Source organism: Haliotis rufescens, unplaced genomic scaffold (genome assembly GCF_023055435.1).
Source record: "Haliotis rufescens isolate VD_foot unplaced genomic scaffold, xgHalRufe1.0.p SCAF_1, whole genome shotgun sequence".
Classification (NCBI taxonomy): domain Eukaryota; kingdom Metazoa; phylum Mollusca; class Gastropoda; order Lepetellida; family Haliotidae; genus Haliotis; species Haliotis rufescens.
The window spans coordinates 27,188,488-27,215,639 of record NW_025963779.1 but is presented as its reverse complement, the minus strand read 5'-3'; the positions used below and the strand labels follow the sequence as shown (position 1 = coordinate 27,215,639).

Sequence of the window (27,152 nt, the reverse complement as noted above, 5' to 3'; positions counted from 1 at the left end):
TACATGAATGTTGAAATACGGAAATATATACGTCATAGTTTGTTGCCAATCACGGTTGTGACTGGGGTGAAATGTTAGCGGTCACCGAGGGTCAGTAGCGCTACTGCGATTGGGCGACATAACCAGACGAAGGAGAGAGAGCCCAAGCAATATTTGCACACGCGAGCATATTTCATTCACACGGATCTTTTCTTACGGGGATCAAACTGTGTGTACACTGCAAAAGATGGCGGCGTGGTCTGAAAGCTTGTTGTCTCGGTAGACAGTTTCCGGGTATTTCACCGGAATTAGTGTACTGTAGGCCATCCAAAATGACAGAACAGTGTGGATGAGGAGGTTTGTTCGATGCAGGCGATAAAGCGATATATTTGGGTGTCTGTATGTGGTTTTCTCCTTGTTGTGGTTTATTTATGTCTGGTACGGCGAAATGGTGGTGAAGGTACCATATCCCAAATCGGGACCCGAGGGTTTCTCGACCCAAGTGACTACCATGGGTTTTCCGAGGACTACCACACATCTCCAAAACGGAGGAGAGCTACAGCCACACAGCATAAAAAACAGAGGTGCCGAATGGAAACGTGCTTCAACTTCAACCTCTGCAAAAATGGTTTCAAAGTTTATGTGTACCCGCGTCAAAACGCTTACCCAATGTCAAACTCATATTCTAAGATCCTCACATCGGTACAGGAGTCGCGGTTTTATACGCCAGATCCCAAGGAAGCATGTGTGTTTATTCCCGCCATAGACACTCTGGATCAAGATGTGCTTAGTGTAGATTTTATTCGAGATGTACAGTTAAAGTTAGAAGCGCTCCCATACTGGAACAATGGGAGAAACCATATTATATTTAATCTCTATTCCGGTACTTGGCCGGATTATGTGGAAAATTTAGGTTTTGATATAGGTGAAGCAATCTTAGCCAAAGCTAGTATGTCAATTTGGAAATTTAGGCCAGGATTTGACGTTTCTTTCCCTCTTTTTGCCAAAGAACACCCTCAAAAGGGGGGTGAAAAAGGTTACCTCGGTGCCTCATCAAATAATATCCCTTCATCAAGAAACTACCTTCTAGCATTCAAAGGGAAGCGGTACCTCACTGGGATAGGATCGGACACGAGGAATGCATTGTATCATATTCATAATGGAAAGGATATTGTGTTATTGACAACTTGTAGACATGGGAAAGGGTGGCAGAAGAATAAAGATGCTCGATGTGAGAAGGATAATTCAGAATATGACAAGTAAGTTTTTCCCTTTCATTTGCTCATCAACATGTATGGTGTGAATATGGATGACTTAAAAGTATCCCGATTACATGCCGTGTGTTGAAATAAGACCATGTGGTGTGGCAATGATTTAACCTTAACATGTTTTCAGCTGACACACATGCGACATCGACACAGAGAATGTGTGTCACATTAATGATCATCGGACAGTCTATTACATGCAGACTGCACACAGCCGAGATTTACAGCATGAAAAGTTTCCTCCACGCTACACCATCCTGCTGGTCTAAATGCATTTTGTATTATGTACAGTTGTCTCACGGGGCTGAGTGTCCTCTACCTTAGCTTCAATGGGCACAACTCTCAAGTGCATTGGCATTCATCCATAAACTTGTGAAGTTGCATTTCAAGCCCCACCCACCTGTTCACCTGTATATCATAAAACGTTAACCAGTCCATGCCCAAGTACAGGCCAATCAACAGGAAACATGTTCCTCTATGACTGCCCTCGAGAAATAAACTGCAGGTTATTCTGTGGTGAAAATATTTTGTTGGCAGTGTATTGTCTGATCCATTCAATATATTCTTCACCTGCCTCCTCCCCACCCTCCACCCCAGGACACAAGGATGTGACAGTGGGTTACGGAGTAAGCGGTTGCTTGTAGCACTGGTGATCTTTGTTTATTTCTTGTGATTTTAAAAAAATATTTTAATCAACTATTGGCCCTTGACTGAAGCCCCTCCACCCCCGCTCCACTCCCAAACTATTCCTGTCTTGTTCTTCATCTATCATGTTTTGGGGGTAGCCTGGTGGGTGGTTCACTCTTCATGCCGATGACCCGAGTTTGATTCCCCACGTGGGGACGATGTGTGAAGCCTATTTCAGACTTGATTTTGCAGGAATATTGCTAAAATCGGCATAAAAACATACTCACTCACTCTGCTCTTCCCTACTCACTCACTCTGCTCTTCCCTACTCGCCTACTCCTGACCCTAAGCCCCACCCACCACTTCCCAGCTACTCCACACACTCATCACCTCCACTTCCCCAGATATCCTCCTCCCCCCCCCCCCCCCCCCCCCCCCCACACACACACACACATTTCTCCAGATATCTCACTCACTCACTCACTCACAGACAAACACACACACTCCTATCTCCATCTTCCTCCCCCCCCTCCCCCCCCCCAGGCTGTTCCTACACTTGATTACCTTTAATGTATAAGAGCCCTCTATCCCCTGTTATTGATTGCGTATTACCTAGGGTATTAATCTCTCAGGTGTCACACACAGCTGTGTATTACTGCTAATTAGCTGTTGTCTAGGTGTTAACAGTTTGGTTGATTCACTCTGTTTATTTATTCATGGATTTGAACAGTTACATGGTCCCAGTTAGCACTTAATAAAGGCTGACTTGATGTTGCCTATTTCAGTTAAACATTCCTTAGCATCCCTTGCATCTCATTTGGGAGTTGCCAATTTCAACTGTCAATCAAATCAATAAGCATGTATATTGCATGTATATTTCAAGTATATTACAATATATTGCATGTATATGGCATGTGTGGCATATATTCACAGTAGTTAACAGCCAAGTGTACAGATGCCCTGGTTTACTTAGCTGTGACGTAATTTGTACCTTGCTGTGTGATCGAAAGTACATAAGTGATGTGTAATTGAATTTCACACATCCTGCACCAAACTCCTGCCCTCACACTGATGGATGAATTGAAGATTGATTCTTCTACAGCAAATACACTTACACAGAGCAAGCCTTTGTCATGCAGCATCCCCAGACATACTGTTACCTGACTGGCCATGTCCATGTAGATCCAGTTGTTACAGTGCAGTTACTGTGGCAGACGTCATACATTGTTACCATTAATGACATGCTTGGCAACCATGTGGATAATACCAAGGCTTGCAGTGTGTTCACTTCAAGTTATCTGGTCAGGTCACTTACAACATATAATACATTCTGTTACATTCAATTAGATTTATGGGTTGTATATGTAGGTATCTTCTAGTTGTAGTGTTTTATTCTATGGGCTCTAGATATCTTTGTGTTTTTGTGTTGGAAACAATGTGAAACAAATTGTATGACCAAAGATGTTGCATATGTATTTTCCTAATGGCACATATTTTCTGTAGAAAATGTCCAAACTTTGGGAGAAGTGACAGAGTAGTTGTATGTTGGTATTGTCAGGGCCATATGTTTTTTATTTATTGGTTTATGAGACCGATTGAAGAAAAAACCCTGAAATTTCTTTTAAAAAATGGTATTACTTCTGACAATTTATTTTTGGTTGACCATGTTGACTCAGTTTTATGATTTGGTGCAATGAAAAAGATCATGAGATTTCATCACTGCTGGTCATAAGAAATAATGAATATGTAAAAATCTTTATTCCAGCCGGAAATAAAATCTATTATCTTTTGCTATCATCCTTCCTTGATGGTGTCACGTACAAGTTTGTTTTTCGTTCTTTAGTAGCAGTTTGAATCTGAAAGTTGATTGTTTTGGGGACCGTCTACATTGAATATCAGACCCAAAGGTTATTACAGCAAATATTATGAAATATGAGGACAAGTGTTTATTTGATACAGTGTTACTGGTGACCATGGAAGGATCAATCTTGTTTTAAACACTTCAGCAAAAGAGCCTCACAGATTTCCAGACAAGTGTTTCAGAATTGAAGTTTGTGTATCTGACAGCATGTATGAGAGCAATTCTGTGACAAAGACAAAGTATTGGTATCTCGGACCATTTCAAATTCAAATTAGATTGGAGTCAAAGTTTCCTTGTCCTAACCCAAATGTTAAGAATACAAGAATTTACATACACATGTTCAGGGGACCCCATGTCCCCTTTAATTCTAACACTGAAAGGGGGCACGGGTGGCCCAGTCGTCTAAGGCGCCGCAATTCGCTGTGCAGAGTTGCGTCCCTTAGGCACACCAGAAACCTATGATTGTGGGTTTGAATCCCGGTTCGCCCCGATTATGTTTCTAGGTTTGTCAGCACCATACCCGTGCTCATGGGTTTCACCAAAGTGGTAAACGTCTGAGACACGCATCACTTTGGGCTTTCCTCCCACATTAAGCTGACACGCCGTGATATAACTGGAATACTGTTAAAAGCGGCGTTAAACCCAACTCACTCACTCACTCTAACACTGAAAATTCACATGTATTTTTACAATACGTGCTATTGAAACAGTAGTTGACATAAGCTTAAGAGGCACAAGTCCGATCCGTAGTCTTGGAAAGTTGTACAAACGGCCAATTAAAGATCTGTATGATGTTTCAACAAATTAGCACTCATGCAGCGTCCCAAATTAACGGCACATACCTGAAGTCCATTCCCAGTGTGGCGGTAGTCATGTCTAACAATATGCAGGTAGTTTATTGACATTTCACATCATGGCGTAACAGGGAGCTGTCCGCTGCTGGGGAAGATCACAGGGTTGTTGTTTTGAGACAACCTACTGTGTAGGTCTGGGAGTTGAGTGAACTTGTCAAGGGATGGGCTAATAATCACTAGGCCATTCAGACCCAGGCAGACCTATGTGATAGTTCAAGTTGAATAAACAAATACAACTAGATTTCCTTGGGGCTGGAGGAGTCACTTGTTAACATGGGTTTATCAAAGCAGTAGACAGACAGTAACGCATTAATAATGTAACGACCTTAATACCAGTCTGACGGACTATTGAGTAATTGCTTTCTTACTCTGTGACACTTGCTTGTATCTTGTTCGTGTCAATGCTTGCAGTACAAATTACTGGAGTTCAAAGAAAGTGACTGTAAGATGTATGACAAGAATGGTTACAGTATTTTCAGCGTTATGGTATTTCTGCTTTGTTATTGGTGTTACAGTGCTTGACTTTACTTGATGTATAGAGCTTTTCCATGTTGTAGCCGCAATCCCTGGTGGCCATGCTTTCATGGGATTATGGGCATGTATGTCATAGCAGTCTGTACATGTGTATATCATGGCATTATGTGCATATGTATATCATGGCACATGCACGTATATCATGGCACATGCACATATATCATGGCACATGCACGTATATCATGGCACATGCACATATATCATGGCACATGCACGTATATCATGGCACATGCACGTAGATCATGGCACATGCACATATATCATGGCACATGCACGTATATCATGGCACATGCACGTAGATCATGGCACATGCACGTAGATCATGGCACATGCACGTAGATCATGGCACATGTACGTATATCATGGCACATGCTCGTATATCATGGCACATGTACGTATATCATGGCACATGCACATATATCAAGGCACATGCACATATATCAAGGCACATGCACATATATCAAGGCACATGCACGTATATCATGGCACATGCACGTATATCATGGCACATGCACGTATATCATGGCACATGTACGTATATCAAGGCACATGCACGTATATCATGGCACATGCACGTACATCATGGCACATGCATGTATATCATGGCACATGCACGCACATCATGGCACATGCACGTGCATTATGTGCATGTATTTCTTGGCATTGCATGCATATACCATTTTTTTCTACGGAAGACAATCATGTTTTTATTGCAAACATAGGGATTGTGTATGTGTTTGGGATGTGCTTCATTCTGATTTGCTTTATAGACGGGATAGATACATTAGCATTGATTCTGAAGGCTTTACAGGGGGGTCGCCTTATACATGGGGTCACTTTATACACGGTATATCATAATATCAGTAATATAAGACATTTCCTTTTATGCATAGTATTTTGAAACTCTCAATTCAGGTGTATAAAACTTTAAAATAATATTTGGAAAATGTACAAAATATTTTGTACTGATTAGAATAAAGGATAGACTGGTTGGACTTCTCATGACCGATGAAATCACCACCATATATTTTCCAAAACATCAGCTGGAATATTCCTCGGTTCACTTATTTTACATGTTTCTTTGGAGCATGATATCTGTTACTGTTATTGCCTGAATGTGAGAGCTTCTATGGAAATATATTTAATTAAGTTTGTAATATGAACTTCCGTTTGGTTAGTTCAAGTCCATACTGACTTCATTAGGATATTTTTGCTATGTGATCTAATGGAATGAATTTTCCAAGACTGACTGTGTTTGGGAGAAGTTTGGTTTTCATCTTCATCACTGAATCAACCAATCCGTCAACAATAATAACCAGTTGTTGATTCTTGTAAAACATGTTTTGGGTATTATGTATCCTATTTATATCAGCATCATTTGATTTTTTAAAAGTATTTTCCTTCACATGTTTTAATCAGTTAAACAGAAAGTGTAATTATTGCATATATATTACTGATGACATATGAAGTACAGTGAAATCCTATAACCAGGACTGCAGCTTTCACCTGGATAACCTAGTATTTAAAGTGTTCGACTATCACGTCAAAGGCTCGGGTTTGATTCGCAAGGATTCCCCACATGGGTACAATGTGTGAAGGCAATTTCTGGTGTCCCTGACGTGTATTGCTGGAATATTCTTAAAAGTTGCAATAAAACACTCACTCATTTATGTATGTATACTGTGTGCAGAAGCAGAAATGTAGTGTGTTTGGTGGCGTGTGGGGAGAGCACACTACAACATCAAGGGTGTGCGAAACACAGGTGAGGTGAAATGGGGTTTAACGTCGCATCCAAGATTATTGCACTTATATAGCGACGTGCATGCACGTGTATGTGTGTGTGTGTGGCTGCTTGTACTAGTCTGGACTGATGCCGATTTATAGTGCTAGCACACTGAGATACCATGCCGCAGTTTAACATGAATACCCCACTCAGACACAGTATACTGACTCTGAGCCGACCAGTCCTTGTTTTAGCCCCTTAATGCCGAGCGCCAGACAGGGTAACAACAAGTACCATCTTTTAACGTCTTTTGGTATGAAGCGGCTGGGGATCGAAACCCCGGACCTTCCGCTCTCCGGGCGGACGCTCTACCATTAGACCACGGAGGCGGTCGCGAAAACACAGAGATTGCTACGTCAGCAGCCTTAGAAATTCTAGTTTATTGCTAGTCCTGCTTGAATGAGAACAAAATTTTTTCACTGTTTATGTCCATTTAGTAATTATTTCCAATCTGTAGGAAATTGGTTCAGATTTACGGCCCTGAAATGCTACAAGTCGATGAAGACTGCCATCATTGGAGTTTTACTTGTCCTCAGAACAGTTTAGTAATACATGTAGTAGTCTCAGGCTACAGGACGAGCTTGAATTTTAAAGGCAGGTTAGGTGTCTGAAAAATGGTGTGTGTGCACCATACAGCCTTTCTGGGTCCACCTGTGGTCAATCGTTGTTCATAATCCATCTTTGGAACATCCGTTATCCCTTGGGTAATCATTGGCATATAATAGACCCATTAGCCATAAAACAAAAACATTGATGGTTTTGTAATTGTAACAGAGGCGGTCGGGTAGCCTAGTGGTTAAAGCGTTTGCTTGTAACGCCGAAGACCTGGGTTCGATTCCTGACATGGTTACAATGTGTGAAGCCCATTTCTGGTGTCCCCAGCCGTGATATTGCTGGAATATTGCTAAAAGCGGCATAAAACAATACTTGCTCACTCCCTCAATTGTAATTGTAACACAACAGCCTGATGATTGTCCTGTCTTGACATCCATGTCCGTGTATGTGACACAACTTGTGTCAGGTCGCAGTAACATGTCTCATTCTAGAGACAGATATCTGACACAGTGACCTAAATCCCATAACGACAATAAGATCAGTAGCAAGTGATGCACATTTCATTTGAGGTGATGAAAACAGAATATACCCTTACATATCCTAAGGGTTCTTGTCAAAAGATTGATCAAACTGCAAAAAACCCAAGTTGATTAGTTTTGGGGTTCAAAACCCATTAAGCCTCTCAGCTTGCATTGATTTCAATGCACAGTGGCCTGCTTAGAAAGGCTTGCAATGACAGTAACTCCCCGTGTGGCTATGTTCATTTGACAAGAGAAGGTTAACGCTGAAGACATGTACCAGTCATTCTACTGTTATTTAGCCAATTTGAAACCTCTGAAAAATTTATGACATAAAGCTTTTTGAGTAGGTCTTAAGTATGGTGTTAATGGTGGTCGGGGGAGGGTAAATATTTGAACTAAATTTACATGATTTTCTTAGTTGTGGTACCTCCAATTACCTTTTGACATTAAGAAGTGGTTTATGTAGTGACAAGAGACAGAACAGACTGAAGAAGCTGAATATATCTTTAATGATCATCATGACAAACACTTGTTTCTTGTTGGTTTTTAACATTGCACTTCACATATAAAAGATATAAGTAATATTCAGTGTATATATGCTTTTTCCATAACCTGTAAGAAATGCATTTGTTTGATACATTTAGGGACTGAAGCCAGTTTTGTTAATGTACAGAGGATATTAGATGAGTGTTCAGCAATATTCCAGCTGTATGACTGCAATCTGTAAATAATCAAGTCTGGAGCAGACAATCCTGTGATTAATATCATGAGCAGCGAGCCCTGCAACTGGGATACAATAAAATGCATCAACCAAGTCAGCGATCCTGACCACCTGATTCCGTTAGTCGCCTCTTATGACAAGCATAGTCGCCTTTCACGACAAGCATTGGTGGCTGAAGACCTATTCTAACCCGGATCTTCACGGGTCCACTTGTTTCTAATACCTTAGGCAGAATATGTTTTTGTCTGCTTATTGTTTAACATGTTTAACTCTGCACTCAGTAATATTCCAATAATACATTCCACTGTAAATATTCCAGTTTGGACCACACAATCCAGTGATTGAGCCTGTTGAGATTGTAGCATCAACCAAGTCACCTGATTTGATATTCTTGGGGAGGGGCTGAGTGGGCATAAAGAAAGCTGTAGCTGAAACATATCTGGTCTCAAAACAAAATCCCATCGAGACAGAAGCTGTGTTTGGGGAAGTAGTGATGTGGACTGGTTTGACGAGCAGGAGCATGGTATTCAGGGCTGGTGGAACCAGTGTTAGACAGAGCCTGGTCAGACCAGACTGTTGACTCCAGGTGGAGAATCTAGTGTCCCCATCATAGAGCAGTCATACAAAACCTGAAACAAAAATCTGAAAATTAAAACTTCAGCGAGCCTAGATTTCTTCAGCTCTGAGAATGAAACTCTCTGGTCTCCTTTCTATGATGTATTTAAAGACAGTTCACTGAAAAACTCTATAAACGTTTTTATTTGAGAGACAAAAAGTTAGTCACCTGATCAGTCTGTTGTTAGAGACTACAGTCTCACACTCAGCATTATCTAAAACATTACTTGTTAGTTGGGTGAGGAATGGGGGTGGGGGCTGGGGGGTGGGGATAGAGTACAACTTTGTGTTCTTGATTATTGCACCCATATAGTGACATGCAAGTTGTAAGTTTGTGTGTGGCTGCTTGTACTTCTCCCGGAGAAAAGCAGGTTTTATAGTGCTAGCCAACTGAGATACCATGCTGCAATTTAATAGATTTTCTCATCTGTAAATATTTTACAATTATAGTAAACTACGGTTATAACGAACACGCTTATAACGAACTGATGGATATAACAAACTTACTTTTTCGTCCCGACTACTTGCTGTAGTCATGCTGTATATGAACATATAACGGTTATAACGAACTAAAATTAGTATTCCCTTTGAGTTTGTTATAACCGTAGTTTACTGTATTTTGATATCCGTATTCAGCATGTTCAGTCAAAATGACGTAGAATTTATAATCAATAGCATGTTTGTTTTCATTTTTAATTAAGTTCAACTACCCAAAGAAAAAGGTTAATTCACAAATTATCAGATTACTTATTTGACATTTTGTCCTTACACAGATATTTTGAACCTGAAAAAGTCACAATAAATTATCTTAAGGTTCGAGTTTTGTCACAGCAACAATTTGAAAAGAAAACTGTCTGTTAACACTTGTACAGAGACTTGTGAATAAACTGTGAGGGTGGTAGAAGCTGGTGGTTACGGGTGGTGAGTCAACAGCTGAGTCACGGGGAGACAGGGCAAATCAAACAACGCTGTCACCCCCCACTACTCGGGGACACGACTCACACTGAGGAAGCAGGAACACGGGGCAGGGGTTACCAGTGATTGTGTGGAGTAGGCAATAATTAACAACTCACAACCCATCCTTTGATAACTCAGTACTACCAGTAGTAGGGAGCAGTGAGGGATGGGTGTTCGGAGCTGTGTTGGTCAGGGTGAGGGGTAGTCTATATAACTGGGGGTAGCAATGTGGGTGAGGGGGGGAGGGAGGGAGGGAGGGTTGTTGAGGTGATGAGTAGTCCTGATAATAAATTGGGGTTGGGTGGGGGGTGGGGTGCCGGGGGAAGAGACTACATTATGACTATTATTTCAAATGTCAACCAATTACAGGATAGACGTTTCGATCTTAGTCATTATAACTGCATTTATATGTTGATGGGCAAGTATTTTACGGCTGGTTTGTATTTCCTCATTACTGTCTGAAAATCCTAGTCTGGATGTAGAAGAGCATTGTTGGGCTGATATAAGAGCATTGATAGCCCTTGCTTAAGTGCCTCTTACCCACTGTCCACAAGAACAAATCGGTGAGACACAGTAGAACCCATTACCAAATGGCCAAGGGATCTTTCCTGTGAAGTAGGCTTTCATATAAGCTAATATAAATTATGAATTGATTTAATTCAACTCCAAATACCCTGCATGTTGTTATCTTAATGTTTACTTATTTAACATCTATAGCAGAATATTCAATAATCCACTCATCACCATGGCAACAGTATTTATTCACCATGCAGCGACTGTTTGGTTACCTGCTGCATTTCTGTTCTGTTGCTATGGAACTGAAGTTAGTCCCATTGACATGACAAGATTCGGGGGAGGGTGTGTCTAGAATAAGTCCTCAGCAACCTACGCTTATCATACAAGGTAACTATTTGGATCTGCTGGTCAGGCCGGATGACCTGGTTGTCAACAGATCCCGACATCATAGGTTGCTGTTCATCACACAAACCACTGGTTTGTCTGGTCCAGACTTGATCATCTACAGGCTGCAGCCATGTCTTGAAAATTGTGCAGCATTAAACAACAAACAAAATCTTTATTCCATCCTTTTATGTTTATTATTACATTTACTCCTTAAAGTAGATTGTATGGGTGGGAGGTGCTTCCGGTGTTCGCGAACACCTGGTGTCATCTCTGATTTTCAGTGATCCATTCATAAAGTTTTCACTGCTATTTTGCCTTTAACTCCCAATGGAATCTGCTTCATCGGATAATCGAGACTGGTTATTCTCTGGTGTTGATGTTTTATGATTATTAGTTGTTGAAACGAGCGAGTGATAGCAATATTCCAGCAATATCACGGCGGGGGACACCAGAAATAGGCTTCACACATTGTACCCACGTTGGGAATCGAACCTGGGTCTTCAGCGTGATGAACAAACGCTTTAACCGCTGGGCTACCCGCCCGTCCCCTGGTTGATGAAGCACCATCAGTGATCAGAGGTAGGGTACGCTTAGGCTAGGATACAGAAATATGACTTTGTGCGCTATTCTGTGGGTGAGACGGAGTGTGAATCTGTGCTTACCCTCTGCCGAGTGGTCTATTGTCCATGGCACGGATCCTCTCACAGGTCACCGGCATGCAAGGAGATTACTGCCCTGGGCATTCACATCAAGGCAGAATCACTCAAGTAGTCTTGTGGTGTCATATGTATTTAGAACATTGGTGTCAATATATGCCCATATACCACAGCGCCAACTACTGCTGGCACTGACAAGCTAGATCAGGTGGGCGGATCACACCCCTCAACATGGACAATCATAGACTGACAATCATACATTGACAATCATACACTGACAATCACTCATTGCCGTCATACTGACTGTCGTACATTGGGCTTTAACTTCACATTTGGGTGAGTAGTCTGGTGGGTCAGGTGTTTGCTTGTTGGTCAGAGAAGGGTCACTGTGTGAAACCCATGTTTTAAGACTTTGTAATCTATGTTTATCTTGGTGTCATTGTCTGATAGTATACAGGTCAACATTTTGGTGTCATTTTCTGATAATACAACGGTCAACGTATTTGGTTTCTTTTTTTAATACACACGTCAGAATCTTGGTGTCATTTTCTGATAGTACACTAGACAACATCTTGATGTCATTTCCTAATGGTAGACAGGTCAACATCTTGATGTTTTCTGATAGTACACTAGTCAACATCTTGATGTTGTTTTCTGACTGTACACTAGTCAACATCTTGATGTTTTCTGATAGTACACTAGTCAACATCTTGATGTTGTTTTCTGACTGTACACTAGTCAACATCTTGATGTTTTCTGATAGTACACTAGTCAACATCTTGATGTTGTTTTCTGAAAGTACACTAGCCAACATCTTGATGTTGTTTTCTGATAGTACACTAGTCAACATCTTGATGTTGTTTTCTGATAGTACACTAGACAACATCTTGATGTTGTTTTCTGATAGTACACTAGTCAACATCTTGGTGTTGTTTTCTGATAGTACACTAGCCAGCATCTTGATGTTGTTTTCTGATAGTACACTAGTCAACATCTTGATGTTGTTTTCTGATAGTACACTAGTCACCATCTTGGTGTCATCTTATGATAGTACACTAGTCACCATCTTGGTGTCACCTTATGATAGTACACTAGTCACCATCTTGGTGTCACCTTATGATAGTACACTAGTCACCATCTTGGTGTCACCTTATGATGTCACCATCTTGGTGTCACCTTATGATAGTACACTAGTCACCATCTTGGTGTCGTCATCTTCTGATAGTACACTAGTCACCATCTTGGTGTCGTCATCTTCTGATAGTACACTAGTCACCATCTTGGTGTCATCTTCTGATAGTACACTAGTCACCATCTTGGTGTCATCTTCTGATAGTACACTGATCAAAGTGGTAAATGCCTGCGGTAAACAGACCTGCGTTGCTTCAGGCTTACCTCCTACATTGAGCTGACATGCGGTGATATAACTGACATACTGTTCAAAGCAGAGCTGAACCAGACTCACTCACTCACTCTCTTGGTATAACTTTTTTACACATACAGTAGCAAGCCGAGTAGTTGAGAGTTCAATCATCATGTCGAAGGCCATGGTTCAGTGCCCTACATTAGTTCAATGAAGGCATTTGGTAAAAGCCTAACAAGACCATCCTCATACAGACTGTGCACAAATCTTCACCTTAGTGTCATGTTCTAATAGAAGTCTTCAACTTCGCATAATTTTCTAATAGTCTTCACGCAAATGGAATATGAAGTTGTGCAAGAATTGGAACCAAGGTGTGAAAGAGGAAGTTTGTAAACGGTAACACGTCCAACAGGAAATTGATACATTGGGAACTTCTTGACAAGGATGCATCAACTTGAGGAATCATTACCCCGCATACGTCTATAAGTGTGAAACCTGCAGGCTGCAAGACGTCTTCAGGCAACTCCATGAAAAAACAGGGATGAGTTACATAAGGAAGGGAAATAGGAGCAAGAAAAGATTCAGGTTTTTGTCCTTTGTTTGGCCTTCGTATGTTTGAACAATGTTGTGTTTGTTCTGAAGTGTCATGAACATGTGTTTAGCAAGAGATACGCTTTCCACCTAGCATGGAATCAGTGTGAGATGCTGGTGCTGCTGCAGCATGCCGATGAAGCATGTCTGACTGTAGTGATTATGTAGTGTTATTGCAATCTCTAGACGGGATCATACAGCTGTCAACCCTTGACACGAGGAGGTCAGATGCAGTTGTAAGATTATGACATAGTCAAGGATTATAGACATGAAGGGGGATCAGTTGAGGCTTCACTCAGCAGTGAGTGACTGTTGAGTAGACTTGATGGGCAGTTTCATCTCATTGGGGGCTGGTGAGGTAGCCCAGTGGTTAATGCATTCACTTGTCACGTCGAAGGCCCAGGATTGATTCCATATATGGTTACAATGTGTGAAGGCTATTTCTAGTGTCCCTGGCTGTCATGTTGGTGGAATATTGCTGAAGATGGTGTAAAATCACTCACTCACTTACTCGGGTTTCCCTTGACTTGTTGGCCGTGATACATGTAAATTCAGCTCCATTAAGGACAAGATGGACTTTCGACTTGACAGGCATGTTTATCGCCCTTGGCTGGTTGGGTTTTATGTAAATTTGAATCAAACTTTCAAAATTGGAAAATAATCCATATATTTTTCTTAACAAGGTCAGACTTCATTGGTTTCACCCTAGCAGCAAGGAATGTCAAACTTTTTCCTTGATGTTTAATTAGCATGTTGAGTACCATCGCAAGTTCAATTTTGTGAGTGAAGAAGTACACTGTTCGATACAAATTAATGTGTGCATATTTTCAGCACATGCTGATACCAGATACAAAGAAAATGAAAGGTCCATGGCTGCAAGGGAAGGGAAGTAAATTGAATAAACGTTTTAACAGTTGTGATTTTGTACATGACATTATGATGACTCAAAGATCATGTGGTGTGAACCAGTTTGCTCTCCAGTCAAGTTCACAGCTGAATGATATAATCAACTAGTGCAGAAATAACATTGTGGCATGTTTGCTATAGAGGTGAGTTAGGGCATGTATTGTAATTGTGTGACCTTGTCTGGATCTGGTAGTTTAGGTCTGTCCATGTCCTCTTGACCCATATTGTTTTCATTCATGTCAGTTTGATTCATGTCCTTGATTTGTCCTTAGTTCTCTGTCCTCTGGGGCCAAGTGTCCTTGATCCCCAATTTCTAGATTGAAGTCTTTGGTCTCTTTCCTCTAGATTCAAGTCAGTGGTCCGCGTCTTCTTGGACCTATCCTCTAGATTCAAGTCAATGGTCCCTATCCTCTTGGACCTATCCTCTAGATTCAAGTCAATGGTCCCTGTCCTCTTGGACCTATCCTCTAGATTCAAGTCAATGGTCCCTGTCCTCTTGGACCTATCCTCTAGATTCAAGTCAATGGTCCCTATCCTCTTGGACCTATCCTCTAGATTCAAGTCAATGGTCCCTGTCCTCTTGGACCTATCCTCTAGATTCAAGTCAATGGTCCCTATCCTCTTGGACCTATCCTCTAGATTCAAGTCATTGATCCCTGTCCTCTTGGACCTATCCTCTCGATTCAAGTCAATGGTCCCTGTCCTCTTGGACCTATCCTCTAGATTCAAGTCAATGGTCCCTGTCCTCTTGTCAGTTATTGGGGACATGAGACTGAAGTAGTCTTTTTTCATTTAGGTTTCTCTTGTTCCTAGATTTGCAAATGTTGCCTCTTTTGACATTCCATGTCAAGGATGTTATAGAAAGACTTTCATCTTGATGTTCTTGTCTTGTGGAGTTACTCTGTAAAAAGTAAGAAGAAAGTAAACAAGGATTATGCTATGGAAATACCATGTGCGTATTCAAAATGTTTCAGTGCCAAAACTAGCAGGTCCTCATTATTCAGTAAGTGTTTGTTTTTTTAACTGGCAAGCTGTATGTTATATCATAAGACTTTGCACGAAACACCCCTGAGCTTGACTGGGCCTCAGTGCAGGTAAATCTTTGGTCACATGGATAGATGGAGAAGCACCATCATGGCCACAGTCATTCTCTGAAGCAGTGACTTGGTTACCATGGTTACTGTTAGGGTATTGCAGGTCAAGGTTAGATCCCAAATATCCCTTTCGTGTAAGCCCTGACCTATGCGGCTCAGTGTGGGACATGTCCGTGGACTTTGATTGTTGTTCATGCTGTCAACCATTGGTTGGTGTGGTGCAGATTCTATCCTTCAGGCTGTCGGATATGCTTGGAATAGAGCTGACAATGGTGTTCATCCACATTCACTCCCATGTTTCAAAATACATGTATCATGTGTATCACTCCCCGCGGGGATTCCAGGTCAGAATAGGTCTCCAGGAACTTTTGCTTGTTGCATCCTGTGGGGATTTTTGGTCAGAATAGGTCCCTAGCAACCTTTGCTGGTCCCACTCTGTGGGGATTCCAGGTCAGAATAGGTCCCCAGCAACCTATGCTTGTCGTACCCCGTGGGTATATCCGAGTTGAAATAGGTCCCCAGCAACCTATGCTTGTCGTACCCCGTGGGTATATCCGAGTTGGAATAGGTCCCCAGCAACCTATACTGGTTGCACCTTGTGGGTATATTCGAGTTGAAATAGGTCCCCAGCAACCTATGCTTGTCATACCCCGTGAGTATATCTGAGTTGGAATAGGTCCCCAGCAACCTATGCTTGTCATACCCTGTAGGTAAATTCGGGTTGGAATAGGTTCCCAGCAACCTATGCTTGTCATACCCCGAGGGTATATCCGAGTTGGAATAGGTCCCCAGCAAACCTATGCTTGTCGTACCCAGTGGGTATATCCGAGTTGGAATAGGTCCCCAGCAACCTATGCTTTTCTTACCCCGTGGGTATATCCGGGTTGGAATAGGTCCCCAGCAACCTATGCTTGTCGAACCCCGTGGGTATATCCGAGTTGGAATAGGTCCCCAGCAACCTATGCTGGTTGCACCCTGTGGGTATATCTGAGTTGGAATAGGTCCCCAGCAACCTATGCTGGTTGCACCCTGTGGGTATACCCGAGGTGGAATAGGTCTGCATAACCATTGCTTGACTATGAGATGAATAAATGACTCAGGTGGTCAGGCTCCTTGACTTGGTCGATTGTGTGTCATCGTACCCTGATGATGTGGATCGCTGCTTATTATATCAATAGTCATGTTAGTTCCTGCTTTCACCATTGACCCGTGAATCTAATACAACTACAATTTCTTCATGTTCTCTCAAGCCTCTGGATTTACGAACCTTACTGATAAGTTTAAGTTTGTGTACCTAATCTCATTAATGATGTAATTCATGTTTGATCACAAAATTTTGATCTCATTTTATGCATGGCAGTAGGAAGGCCATCAATTATACATAGTCATGCATCAGTGTATATTCTGAGATGCAATTAGGATATGATATTTGCAAAATGTCAGATAATGGTGGCTTGTCTGTTGCAAACCTTGACCTTGTTTTCATCTTTTCTCAATCTTTGCCAGTGAACCTGTATTTCTGTTTGGATGCATGGTCCCAAAAATGGTATCACCAAAGCATGATCACGTAGCTTTAGTCTATATTTGTTCATATACAGCATAGCTTTGGGCCATATTTGTTCATATACAGCATAGCTTTGGGCCATATTTGTTCACATACCGCATAGCTTTGGGTTATAGTTGTTCATATACCGCATAGCTTTGGGTTATATTTGTTCATATACCGCATAGCTTTGGGTTATATTTGTTCATATACTGCATAACTTTAGGCTGTACTTGTTCATGTACCACATAGCTTTATGCTACATTTTTTCATATGTCACATGGCTTTAAATTTCACTACAGTATTCTTCTGTATTTCCCTCTCGATTAAAAACATTCAGTGATGAAAAACCCTTCAAAAATGGATTGATATAAGATGTGAGAAGGGTAGCAACTCTCTGACTTGTCATTCACACTAAGCATCGTATTTCTTTCATTTCGGTTTGTATTTCACTCAAACAACCCACATTTGATATTTCCAGAAAAAAATATTTTCCAAATTTGTTTCATGTTCACACATAATTTGACAATTGGGACTTTCACAGAATAAATTTAGAGGTGGGTGTATTGTGTCATGTAAGTCTCATTATTGCTAATAAGAACAAAACAAATTTAATAAATTATGTTGTGTGCATTATGTTGATGTAGAATGTAATTCATTTCTGTCATATGTAGCAAATTTTGAAACATTGTTGTAACCTTCAGCCCTTGTGGAGCATTTCCAGATAATTCAATTTTAACAGCCCTTGAAATTTCAGAAAAAAGGGCATTTATGTGTTTGAGTAAATTGGAAGATATATTTGGAATGGTGCTATTGTTTGACTGTTAACATAACATTATATTTGTTGAATATTGATAATTTTTCAGTGAAAATAATTTCATGAAATAGACAGAATATTTTTTAACAAAATGGAATAAAAATATTTAAAAAATAAAACAATGTTTCACAGGTGTTTGGCAAATGATTAACAAGATGGTTTTCATTATGACATTTCTGGTCATGTTTGACAAACTGGCCCTGAGATGAATGTATGTTTAAGTTACAGATCTAAATATACAATGTAATTACTAAACCAGTCCACACGCCATGTTTAGCAATTTTTTCCAGACATCCTCCATAATAAAAAAAGACCAGCTTACATTTGGAAACAATTTAATCCAGTTTTTGTGGGCTTGCTTTCAATTTACATAAACTTTATCAGTATGCCTGTATTTGACTGCATTATCGTGTATGATATGGATGTAATATTTGAAATTATACGGTATGGGAACCAGAGACATTTGGAAGCAATTGGAAGTTAGGTTATTGTGAGATTTGCTTTCATAGACTTAAATAGGCTTGGACCCACCTCAGTTCTGCCAGTGTTTCCCAACCAGTTTCGCTGGAATTTCTCCGTTTTATTGACACAAGGTGCTTGATGACTCTAGAAAAATGTTCAGTCTTGTTTGTATATGTTTTAAAAAGTAGGCAATTAAAAGCATGTGCAGTGGGCAGCCCTCCTGTGTAACCAAGTACAGACGAGTAAAAAAGATTGGATTTTTTGTTCTTTTTAAAAGAAATCTTATAACAGACATAAGTTTTCTATAACTTTTCTGTAAACATTGTGAAGATTTTGAATGAGTTCTTGAGAGGAGGATTGTGGGATTGGGCTTAATTGCACTTGAAAATTTAAAAAGACTGGTTGCCATGGATACACTTTCCGGCCTAGACTGTTATTTACACAATGACTGTTTTGTAAAGGTTTTATGAAAGGCATAGCTTGGTCTTACTGTTGGATAGATGGATTTCTCTGCAACTGGCAGGATGTTACTGTTTATTTTCCTACTGAAATTTTATTTCTTACTATGTCAGTACTAATAGTTCACAAATAGTTTATAATATGTCAAACACTGTCTTCTGAAGACAGAGGCTTAGCCAAATAGGGTGTGCGTTCAGTTGTCCTGGAACCAAGGTTCAATTCCAACTTTAGGTACAGAACAGGGTTTGAGTGATCCCATTTCACTTCTTGAGTGCATGTCTTGTTTTTCCATGCCCTCACCCTAAGATTTGGTTTGTAAACTTCGCAGGATATATTAAATTTAAATTAAAACATCATTGTTAATTTTGATTTATTTGTCATTTTGAATTAAATTTTTCATGTGGTTAAAATGTTGCTAGAAGGGGGAAAAGTATGTAACCAATCACAACTGTAGTCTATAGGTCAAAGTGTTTGCTTGCCATGCCAAATTCCATGTTTGATTCCCCACATGGTTACAATGCTAGAAACCTTCTTGCCATGATATTGCTTGAAAACTGCTAAGTGTGGCATAAAACCACGCTCTCTTTCTTCAAAACACTCTCAATGCAATGTTTTGAAAGAAGTTTGTTAGCTTCTTTCCATGTTACTTTGCAGTCACACTGTCAGAAGCAATGGCTTGGTGTGGAGGTTATTGATGAAAAACTCATCTTTTATTCAAAGATGATGTAAGATACATGATATTAATGATGGCACATCTCTTGGTAATTTGAGCATTCTTCATTCATGGATTATGATGAAGACAACATAACTGAAAATATGATTCTTGGAAGCCATGGTAACTGGTTGTCAAGAAGGCAGGGTAGTGCTGTAAAACTATGAACTGCCAATTTTTTGTTGGTATAGAGTGGTTTAAACGCTATGCACTGATAAATATTGCTGACTTGCAGTGGGAATCGGAACTAGAATGTGCGGAATACCTCTATCCCTCATCGAGGAGGAGGAGGAGATACGCCGGCAGGAAAGCATGTACACTTATTACCCTCCGACTGTCAGCAGGCAGTGATGCAATTGTCCTCCATTTCAGAATGACACTCTCAGCAGTTTCTGACATTGAGGCCCTGAATGGGTGCTGTCACAATAAGTTCAGGAAGGGAGGCCCTTAATAGGTGCTGTTCCCCATCAGATTGTGAAGGGGGGCCCTGAATGGGTGCTGTGGAATCAGTTCAGCAGTGGGAGGCCCCGAATGGGTGCTGTCAGTGTAGAGAGATGACTTCTATCAGTGCTTCAATAGGAATATACAAGTTCTCTAGCCCAAGTGTTCAAAGCAATGGCAGCACAAAGATGATTCTGAGACCCATACATCAACATAGACTTAAGACCGCTTTCTACAAGTGGGCTACGACTTGCTAGTGTAGACCTATTCTTGTCTCAGCAAAAATCAGCCTGTGAGATTGTAATACCATCCCAAGGGTCTCATAACTGAGTTGCATTGAGATGGTCTTTAAGCAATCTATGATGGCTTGGTGCATCGGAAAATCCTTTAAACAGAAACTTGCCACGTGGGTTCTCTGTAATCGGTCTCCAGGGCCTTTGCCAAACTCTAACCTAGTCTCCCGTTCAGAGTGAAAAAAAATGCTTGTGAGAATTATCCTGAACTGGTTCAAAAACAAGACTTTTGAAAGAGAATATCAGCTCTTGTGTGCTGAAACACTCTCATACTGACTGGAGATTTGTGGCACTGCATAGGTGTTCTGCATGGATCGTGAGTCTCAATGTCTGCGAGATACTGCCAACATCAAAGTTCAACTCAACTCACATGTAACCATTGATGATAACTTTATTTTTTCCACAACTTTCATAGAGCATGTAATGTGAAAGGCCTACTGTATAGAAAACTGCGTACACAGGATCTCTCCGTAAAATGATTCCTAAAAATATTAATTAAAATCACGATAATCATTACATGTGTGCAAGCGATTTTGAAATTACCTATTTGCTCTGCAACTATCAAATTTCATGTTATGAGGAGTATGGTAATATAACAGAATTTTATGGTTCATTTGGTAAGAATCCTGAGTTTGTATGTCTTATGTAAGGTGATCAAATAATGGCCTTTTATTGGTTGAGAGAGGGAGTCAGGCAGTGTAATCTATCCAGAAGTAAGAGGGCTGTCGCCATCAGTCTGTCACCAGCAGCACTCCACACTCCCTGGACACTGGGAAGTGAGATCTGTGTGTCAATACCCTGTCTAAAAATCTATGTCCCCATTCACAACTAAGTGATTTATTATGTAAGGTCCATGTCATGCATTTTGTCATGCTGTCATATTGAGCAAGTATAGAAATAAGCAGAAGGCGCTCAGCTGTAATTAAACATTTTGAAGCCAGCATCAGGTTTATTTGTGCTCATTGGTTTGAGACATGAAAACTGGTCACCATTCACAAATAGAAGTTTTATAACAGTTGATCTTAGGGTGTGGAACAGGACTAACAGCATGATGAATGGGGAAATAGTATTTTGATATTGGCAGTTAAGTACTTGAGTGTTCAGGTTACAATGATAATGTCACTAGGGCCAATGATACTATTCAGTGTCATCACTATTATGTCATGGGTCAACAGCATGATGTCACGTGACAATACCATGATGTCATGGGACAGTAGCATGATGTCATGGGACAGTAGCATAACGTCATGGGACAGTAGCATAACGTCATGGGACAGTAGCATGATGTCATGGGACAGTAGCATGATGTCATGGGACAGTAGCATAATGTCATGGGACAGTAGCATGATGTCATGGGACAGTAGCATAACGTCATGGGACAGTAGCATGATGTCATGGGACAGTAGCATAACGTCATGGGACAATAGCATGATGTCATGGAACAGTAGCATAACATCATGGGACAGTAGCTTAACGTCATGGGACAGTAGCATAATGTCATGGGACAGTAGCATAATGTCATGGGACAGTAGCATAATGTCAGTAGACAGTAGCATAATATCATGGGACAGTAGCATAATATCATGGACAATAGCATAATGTCATGGGACAATAGCATAATGTCACAGAACAATAGTATAATGTCACAGGACAATAGCATAATATCATGGACAATAGCATAATTTCACAGGACAATAGCATAATATAGACAGTAGCATAATGTCATGGGACAGTAGCATAATGCAACAATAACATGATCATGATAGTGTCATGGTAAATTGTGGGACAAGTTTGAGGTTGGGAACTTTGTAGACAATATTTTCTACTGATTTTGTCAAGAATAGAATATTCATTCAGTTAATCATGTCAGATAATATGTTGTAATTGCGACCTGACAGTGAGGAAATCTTTACTCCTGACTCGGGAACATATCTGCTTTATCAGGTCTCAGTGTTAGAACCAAATCTTGTCACATTTAAACAAAGGTGTGTCTCAGGAATGAAAACTGTACCCATACCTCCACTTCAAAAGGGATTTTGAGTGTAATAAACCACTGCATCTTGCTGTTCGGAGTTATATCCCTTTGCTGTGTCAGGATTCACTGGTCATGAGTGCAAGTCCAAGATTCGCCTTGATTATTGTTCTTAGTTTGTGAACAACATATCCATTCTCATGCTTGTGGATTTCTTCAAAGCGTTGACATTTAGTACCTTCAGCATGTTGGCTTTCACCCTATATTTAGCTGACGCTACATGATAAAACTTTACACTGTTCAAAGCTGCTCTAAACCCACCTCACTCCTCCCGATCTGTAAGTGTGCATAATTTAGCTCTGTAGATGGAACAAATACACAAATACACTGATAGTTTGAGAATGTTCAGCCAAGGAGTTAATTCATAAATACAGAAAACATCGTACATAAACATTCCACATTAGCAAGCATTCAGCTTCAGAATGGGACAAAACAACATGGGCAAAATGCTTACTCTGCTGTTCACCCTGAGACTTATTAAGAACTTGTAAACTGAAACCGTTGACTTCTAATTAATCAAAGTATTTGTTCCCTTGATATGTGAAAACATTGGATTCTGACCTACACAGGAGTTACAGTGAGCGTTAGCCATGAAAGATCACCTATCTAGACGGAGACAATGTTCGGAAGGCTATATCAACCCAGCACTAATTTCACTGGGCCTGTTTGTCAGAAAAACGTCTCGGACTTCTCAGGAAGTTGTACTTGTTCAATGTTTCGAAAATAACTCTGGAATGTCAAGAAAATGAAAGAGAAGTTTTTTGTTCAAGCAGGCGATGTCTGAAATTACCAGTTAGTTTTGTACAGGGAGTAGCAGCAGCCTGGCTACACCTGCTGGATGCAAAGCAGCCATAATTAGATAGCCCTTGAGAATTAATGGGGGAAAATTTAAACTGGAGGAAAACTGAAAGAAAAGTACATGCCAGAATCTTTGTAGTTGTCCATATAAAATTGGTTTGTCTGACATCCTAATTGGATGTGTCTACTTTTGCTGTTTGTTCATATTGTTTCTTAGAATCATTGTAGTTTTGTTGTTGTGCATCTTTAATTTATTATCATCCTCATCCACTCTTTGTATTAATATCTGCTTTTTGGTAACACACACCTGTACACACCTTGTTTATTTAATGTAAATTCTAAGAGAGATTGATTTTTTTAAGCTTTTTGATTTTTTACATTTTATTTGGGATAAGTTGCTCTATTTAGCTTCTGAATCTCAAGTTTCTGTTTAGTTTACATTAATTTTCAAATCATCATTTTTATTTGATGAGTGTGTTTTCAGCTGCTTTTTCACAAATTTTAACATTTCAGAGTTCGCTTGACAAGTTGTTTTTATGCCAACTTAGAAAAAGTAGATTGAAGAAATATTATTTTCTCGTGTTTGCTTAGAAGATTCCTAAAGAATCTATCTCACGGACAGTTACCCAAAGAAATTTAATTTCATGAGCCATGTGAAGGATCAAGCCTGACTGGTGATGGGTAAATGCACAAACCACTGGACTTAGTTTATCTGCTGTTATCAGCCTAAGAAACTTCCAATTTGTAGCTAAACTGAAGCAGTATGAACTGTTGCATAACTATAGCCCTCTAGTCAATGAGGAGTACAATAAGTGGATTTTTTTACTTGCCCTCAGCATAATTGAGTAGTCTTGGGCTAGCAGACTAGCGTGAATTTCGAATGCTGATTATGAGACCAAACAGATACTACATATTACTGTAGATTTTCTTATCACTGCCATCACTGTGTTGGTGATATGAGAACAGCTCCCTCCCATGGCATAGCGCTGGTATATATTTAATATGCTGGGCAGTATTTGGTAAGCCATTGAGAAATGTCTTATGTATATCCAGAAGGTAAATATCATGTGTATTTGCAATATTAATTAGGCATAATAGAATAATTTATGTTTGCAATCTGTAACTTTAGCCACTTGTCTGGTAAAATGTCTTTTTGTCTATCAAGCTTCCGTACAATAATAACCATATTTTAGCACTAATATCTACTGAAAATTATGTGAGTTACAAATTTAGGCTTGTAGACATTTTGACGTACTTGTGCTCTGATATTTTTTCAATGCAGTAAAAGAACTTTAATCAAATTATTTTGAGGTTTATTGTGCCTAATGTATCAGAATATTCTGTAAGTTATGTTATTAGGTATTTTTATTCAGTATATTTTACTCTTAATTCATCAGCTAATGTTTCAAATAGAAGCAGGACGGGGTCAGGTGAAAAGTAGGATTTCAGGAAATGAAGTGGAATTGGGTGAATGAGAAACTTTCAGCTTTTTTAACAGAATTCATTCTAAGGTTTGTCGAAGCAAAGTACCGAGGGAATTGTAAGCAAAGTTAAAGCCAACCAACTTGACTGTCAATTGCCTTATCATGCATTCGTGAAGTGCCGTGAGAGACGCCCATCAATAGAAGTCACTATCATGTGAAAAGTCATTAGACAGTGTTCAATACTGACTCGGCTCATAGATAAGCACTGGATGATATTAAACTTAATATGCCATCCATTGTAGTGGTGTTAGAACTAATGTCTCATTACCAGTCTTACAGCTGTTATTGTCAACCTTGTTTATTTCTATTCATTTGAGGGGCACAGGTGGCCCAGTCGTCTAAGACACCCAAGTTTGTTTTGCAGAGTTGCTGTGCGGTGTTGCATCCCTTGAGCATGCCAGAACAGTGGGTTCGAATCCCGGTTTGTCTAGATCATGTTTCTGGTTTGTCAGGACATACCCAAGCTCAAGGGTTTTGCCAAAGTGGTAAACATCTGAAACCTGAATCACTTCGTGCTTTCCTCCCACAGTAAAGGGACAAGATGTGATTTACACAGCTATATCTGTATCATATCTCACGGGGATGTGTAAGATAATTTATTACTTGCCCGTGAAGAGATCACCCGTTTAATAAACATACAGCTTTATTACACATTGTGTAATACCAAAACGCGTGCTTATGTACTCTCGGAACACGTTTCACGAACAAATATTGAAAGCTCTCAACATCCCTTGGCGTATTCAACGACATTGTGTGTGGAGATGATAGATCACTGGGAGGAGCTTATGCACACTCGATGACCCCAGCAACCTTGTTGCTAGGCTGACGTTACATGGCATTGTTTCGCCGATGGATCTTGCAACAAAATTCCACAAATTACGTCATCGGGTATTGTGACGTCATTGTAAACTTTGAGCTGCAAGGCCCCGTTCCACAAGGCGATCGTACTCTAGCGCAACGAGAGTCTTTAGTCTAAGTTAAATTATGTGAGTTGTGATAGCCTTAGCACTACGATAATTTTGTGGGACGAACGCCTGAATTCTAAAGGTTGACCATTGTATGATTTTAAATTCATACGTTTCAACTTTTGACGTGTTTGAAGTATTATTCTGTTAAACTCAATTGGATTATGCCATGGATCGTGTAGGTGTCAGCCTATTTACACTCAACAGTATAATTCTAAAAACATTATAAATGACAAGTAATAAATAAAATACTAAACTCGCTCTCGTGTAAAACCAATTTTATGAAACTCGTGAATAGTTGTGGTATCTGACTCGCTTTCGCTCGTCAGATACCAGAACTATTCACTCGTTTCATAAAATTGGTATTACACGGGAGCTCGTTTAGTATTCTATATGTCTCTCAGTTAACTGTTGTATGTCTTGTTAATAGCACACTGAAATACTGTTTCTAAGGCTAAAGGGGCGGTCGGGTAGCCAAGTGGTTAAAGCGTTCGCTCGTCACGCCAAAGACCCGGGTTCGATTCCTGACATGGATACAATGTGCGAAGCCCATTTCCGGTGTCCCCCAGCCTGATATTGCTGGAATATTGCTAAACTTGGTGTAAAACCTTACTCACTAACTCACTCTAAGGCTAAAATGCTAGAAAAATCACTTAATTCTGTTGATTATTGAAGTAGGAGGAGCCCTGATTGGTGAAGTTGATCCTACATCTGGAATGAACAGATCTGAAACCATGTTATGGTTGGTATATAACCTCTCTATAATTCAGGGTGATGATCAATTCTTGTGTCAGTTTGACATGCACAAAATGCATGTTCAGAATGGCCAATGAATTCCTGGCTCAGAATCAAATGCAAATGGAAGAGCATGACTTTTGTCATAATGGTTTAAAATTTAGTATTGAACATTAAGTCATTTTGCCAAGAACTTGACTGCAACATGTCAATTGTCTGATGTGTTCTTCACAAGGTAAGGTTATATATTGGAATGCTGAGCAGGTGCTTGCATGGTTGGCTGGGTGTATAGCTGTGATCTGGCTGAACTAGTGTAAGTTCATACCTAAACCAGAGGACTTGTATGTAGCTTTAGACAGATTCATAAGCTGGCATTAGTCCTAAAAAGATGAAGGGTTTGATATGCTGTCATTACATTAAAAACTTGAGATTGATAAGCTATCATTAGATCTTAGAAGTTCTTAAGATTGATGGGCTAACATTTGATCTAAAAAGCTGTTGAGATCGATAAGCTATCATTAGATCTACTAGATGTTGAGTTTGATATGTAAGCATTAGACCTTACAAGATGGGTCTGATAAGGTGGGTTACAAATGAGCGTTCACCTTATTAATAGTCAGCAGTGT

The 27,152-nt window shown here is 40.1% G+C and overlaps 1 protein-coding gene across 1 annotated transcript in view; it reads left to right on the top strand.

Moving 5' to 3' along the window:
* Nucleotides 1-164: 164 nt before the first annotated feature.
* The window catches only part of LOC124149462 (exostosin-1b-like), a 150,612-nt gene continuing 123,624 nt past the window's right edge, over nucleotides 165-27,152 (top strand). The window contains exon 1 of the mRNA XM_048394043.1: nucleotides 165-1,238. Within this exon, the coding sequence (XP_048250000.1) occupies nucleotides 346-1,238 (893 nt within the window). The 5' untranslated portion in view covers nucleotides 165-345. The remainder of the gene's footprint in view (nucleotides 1,239-27,152) is intronic.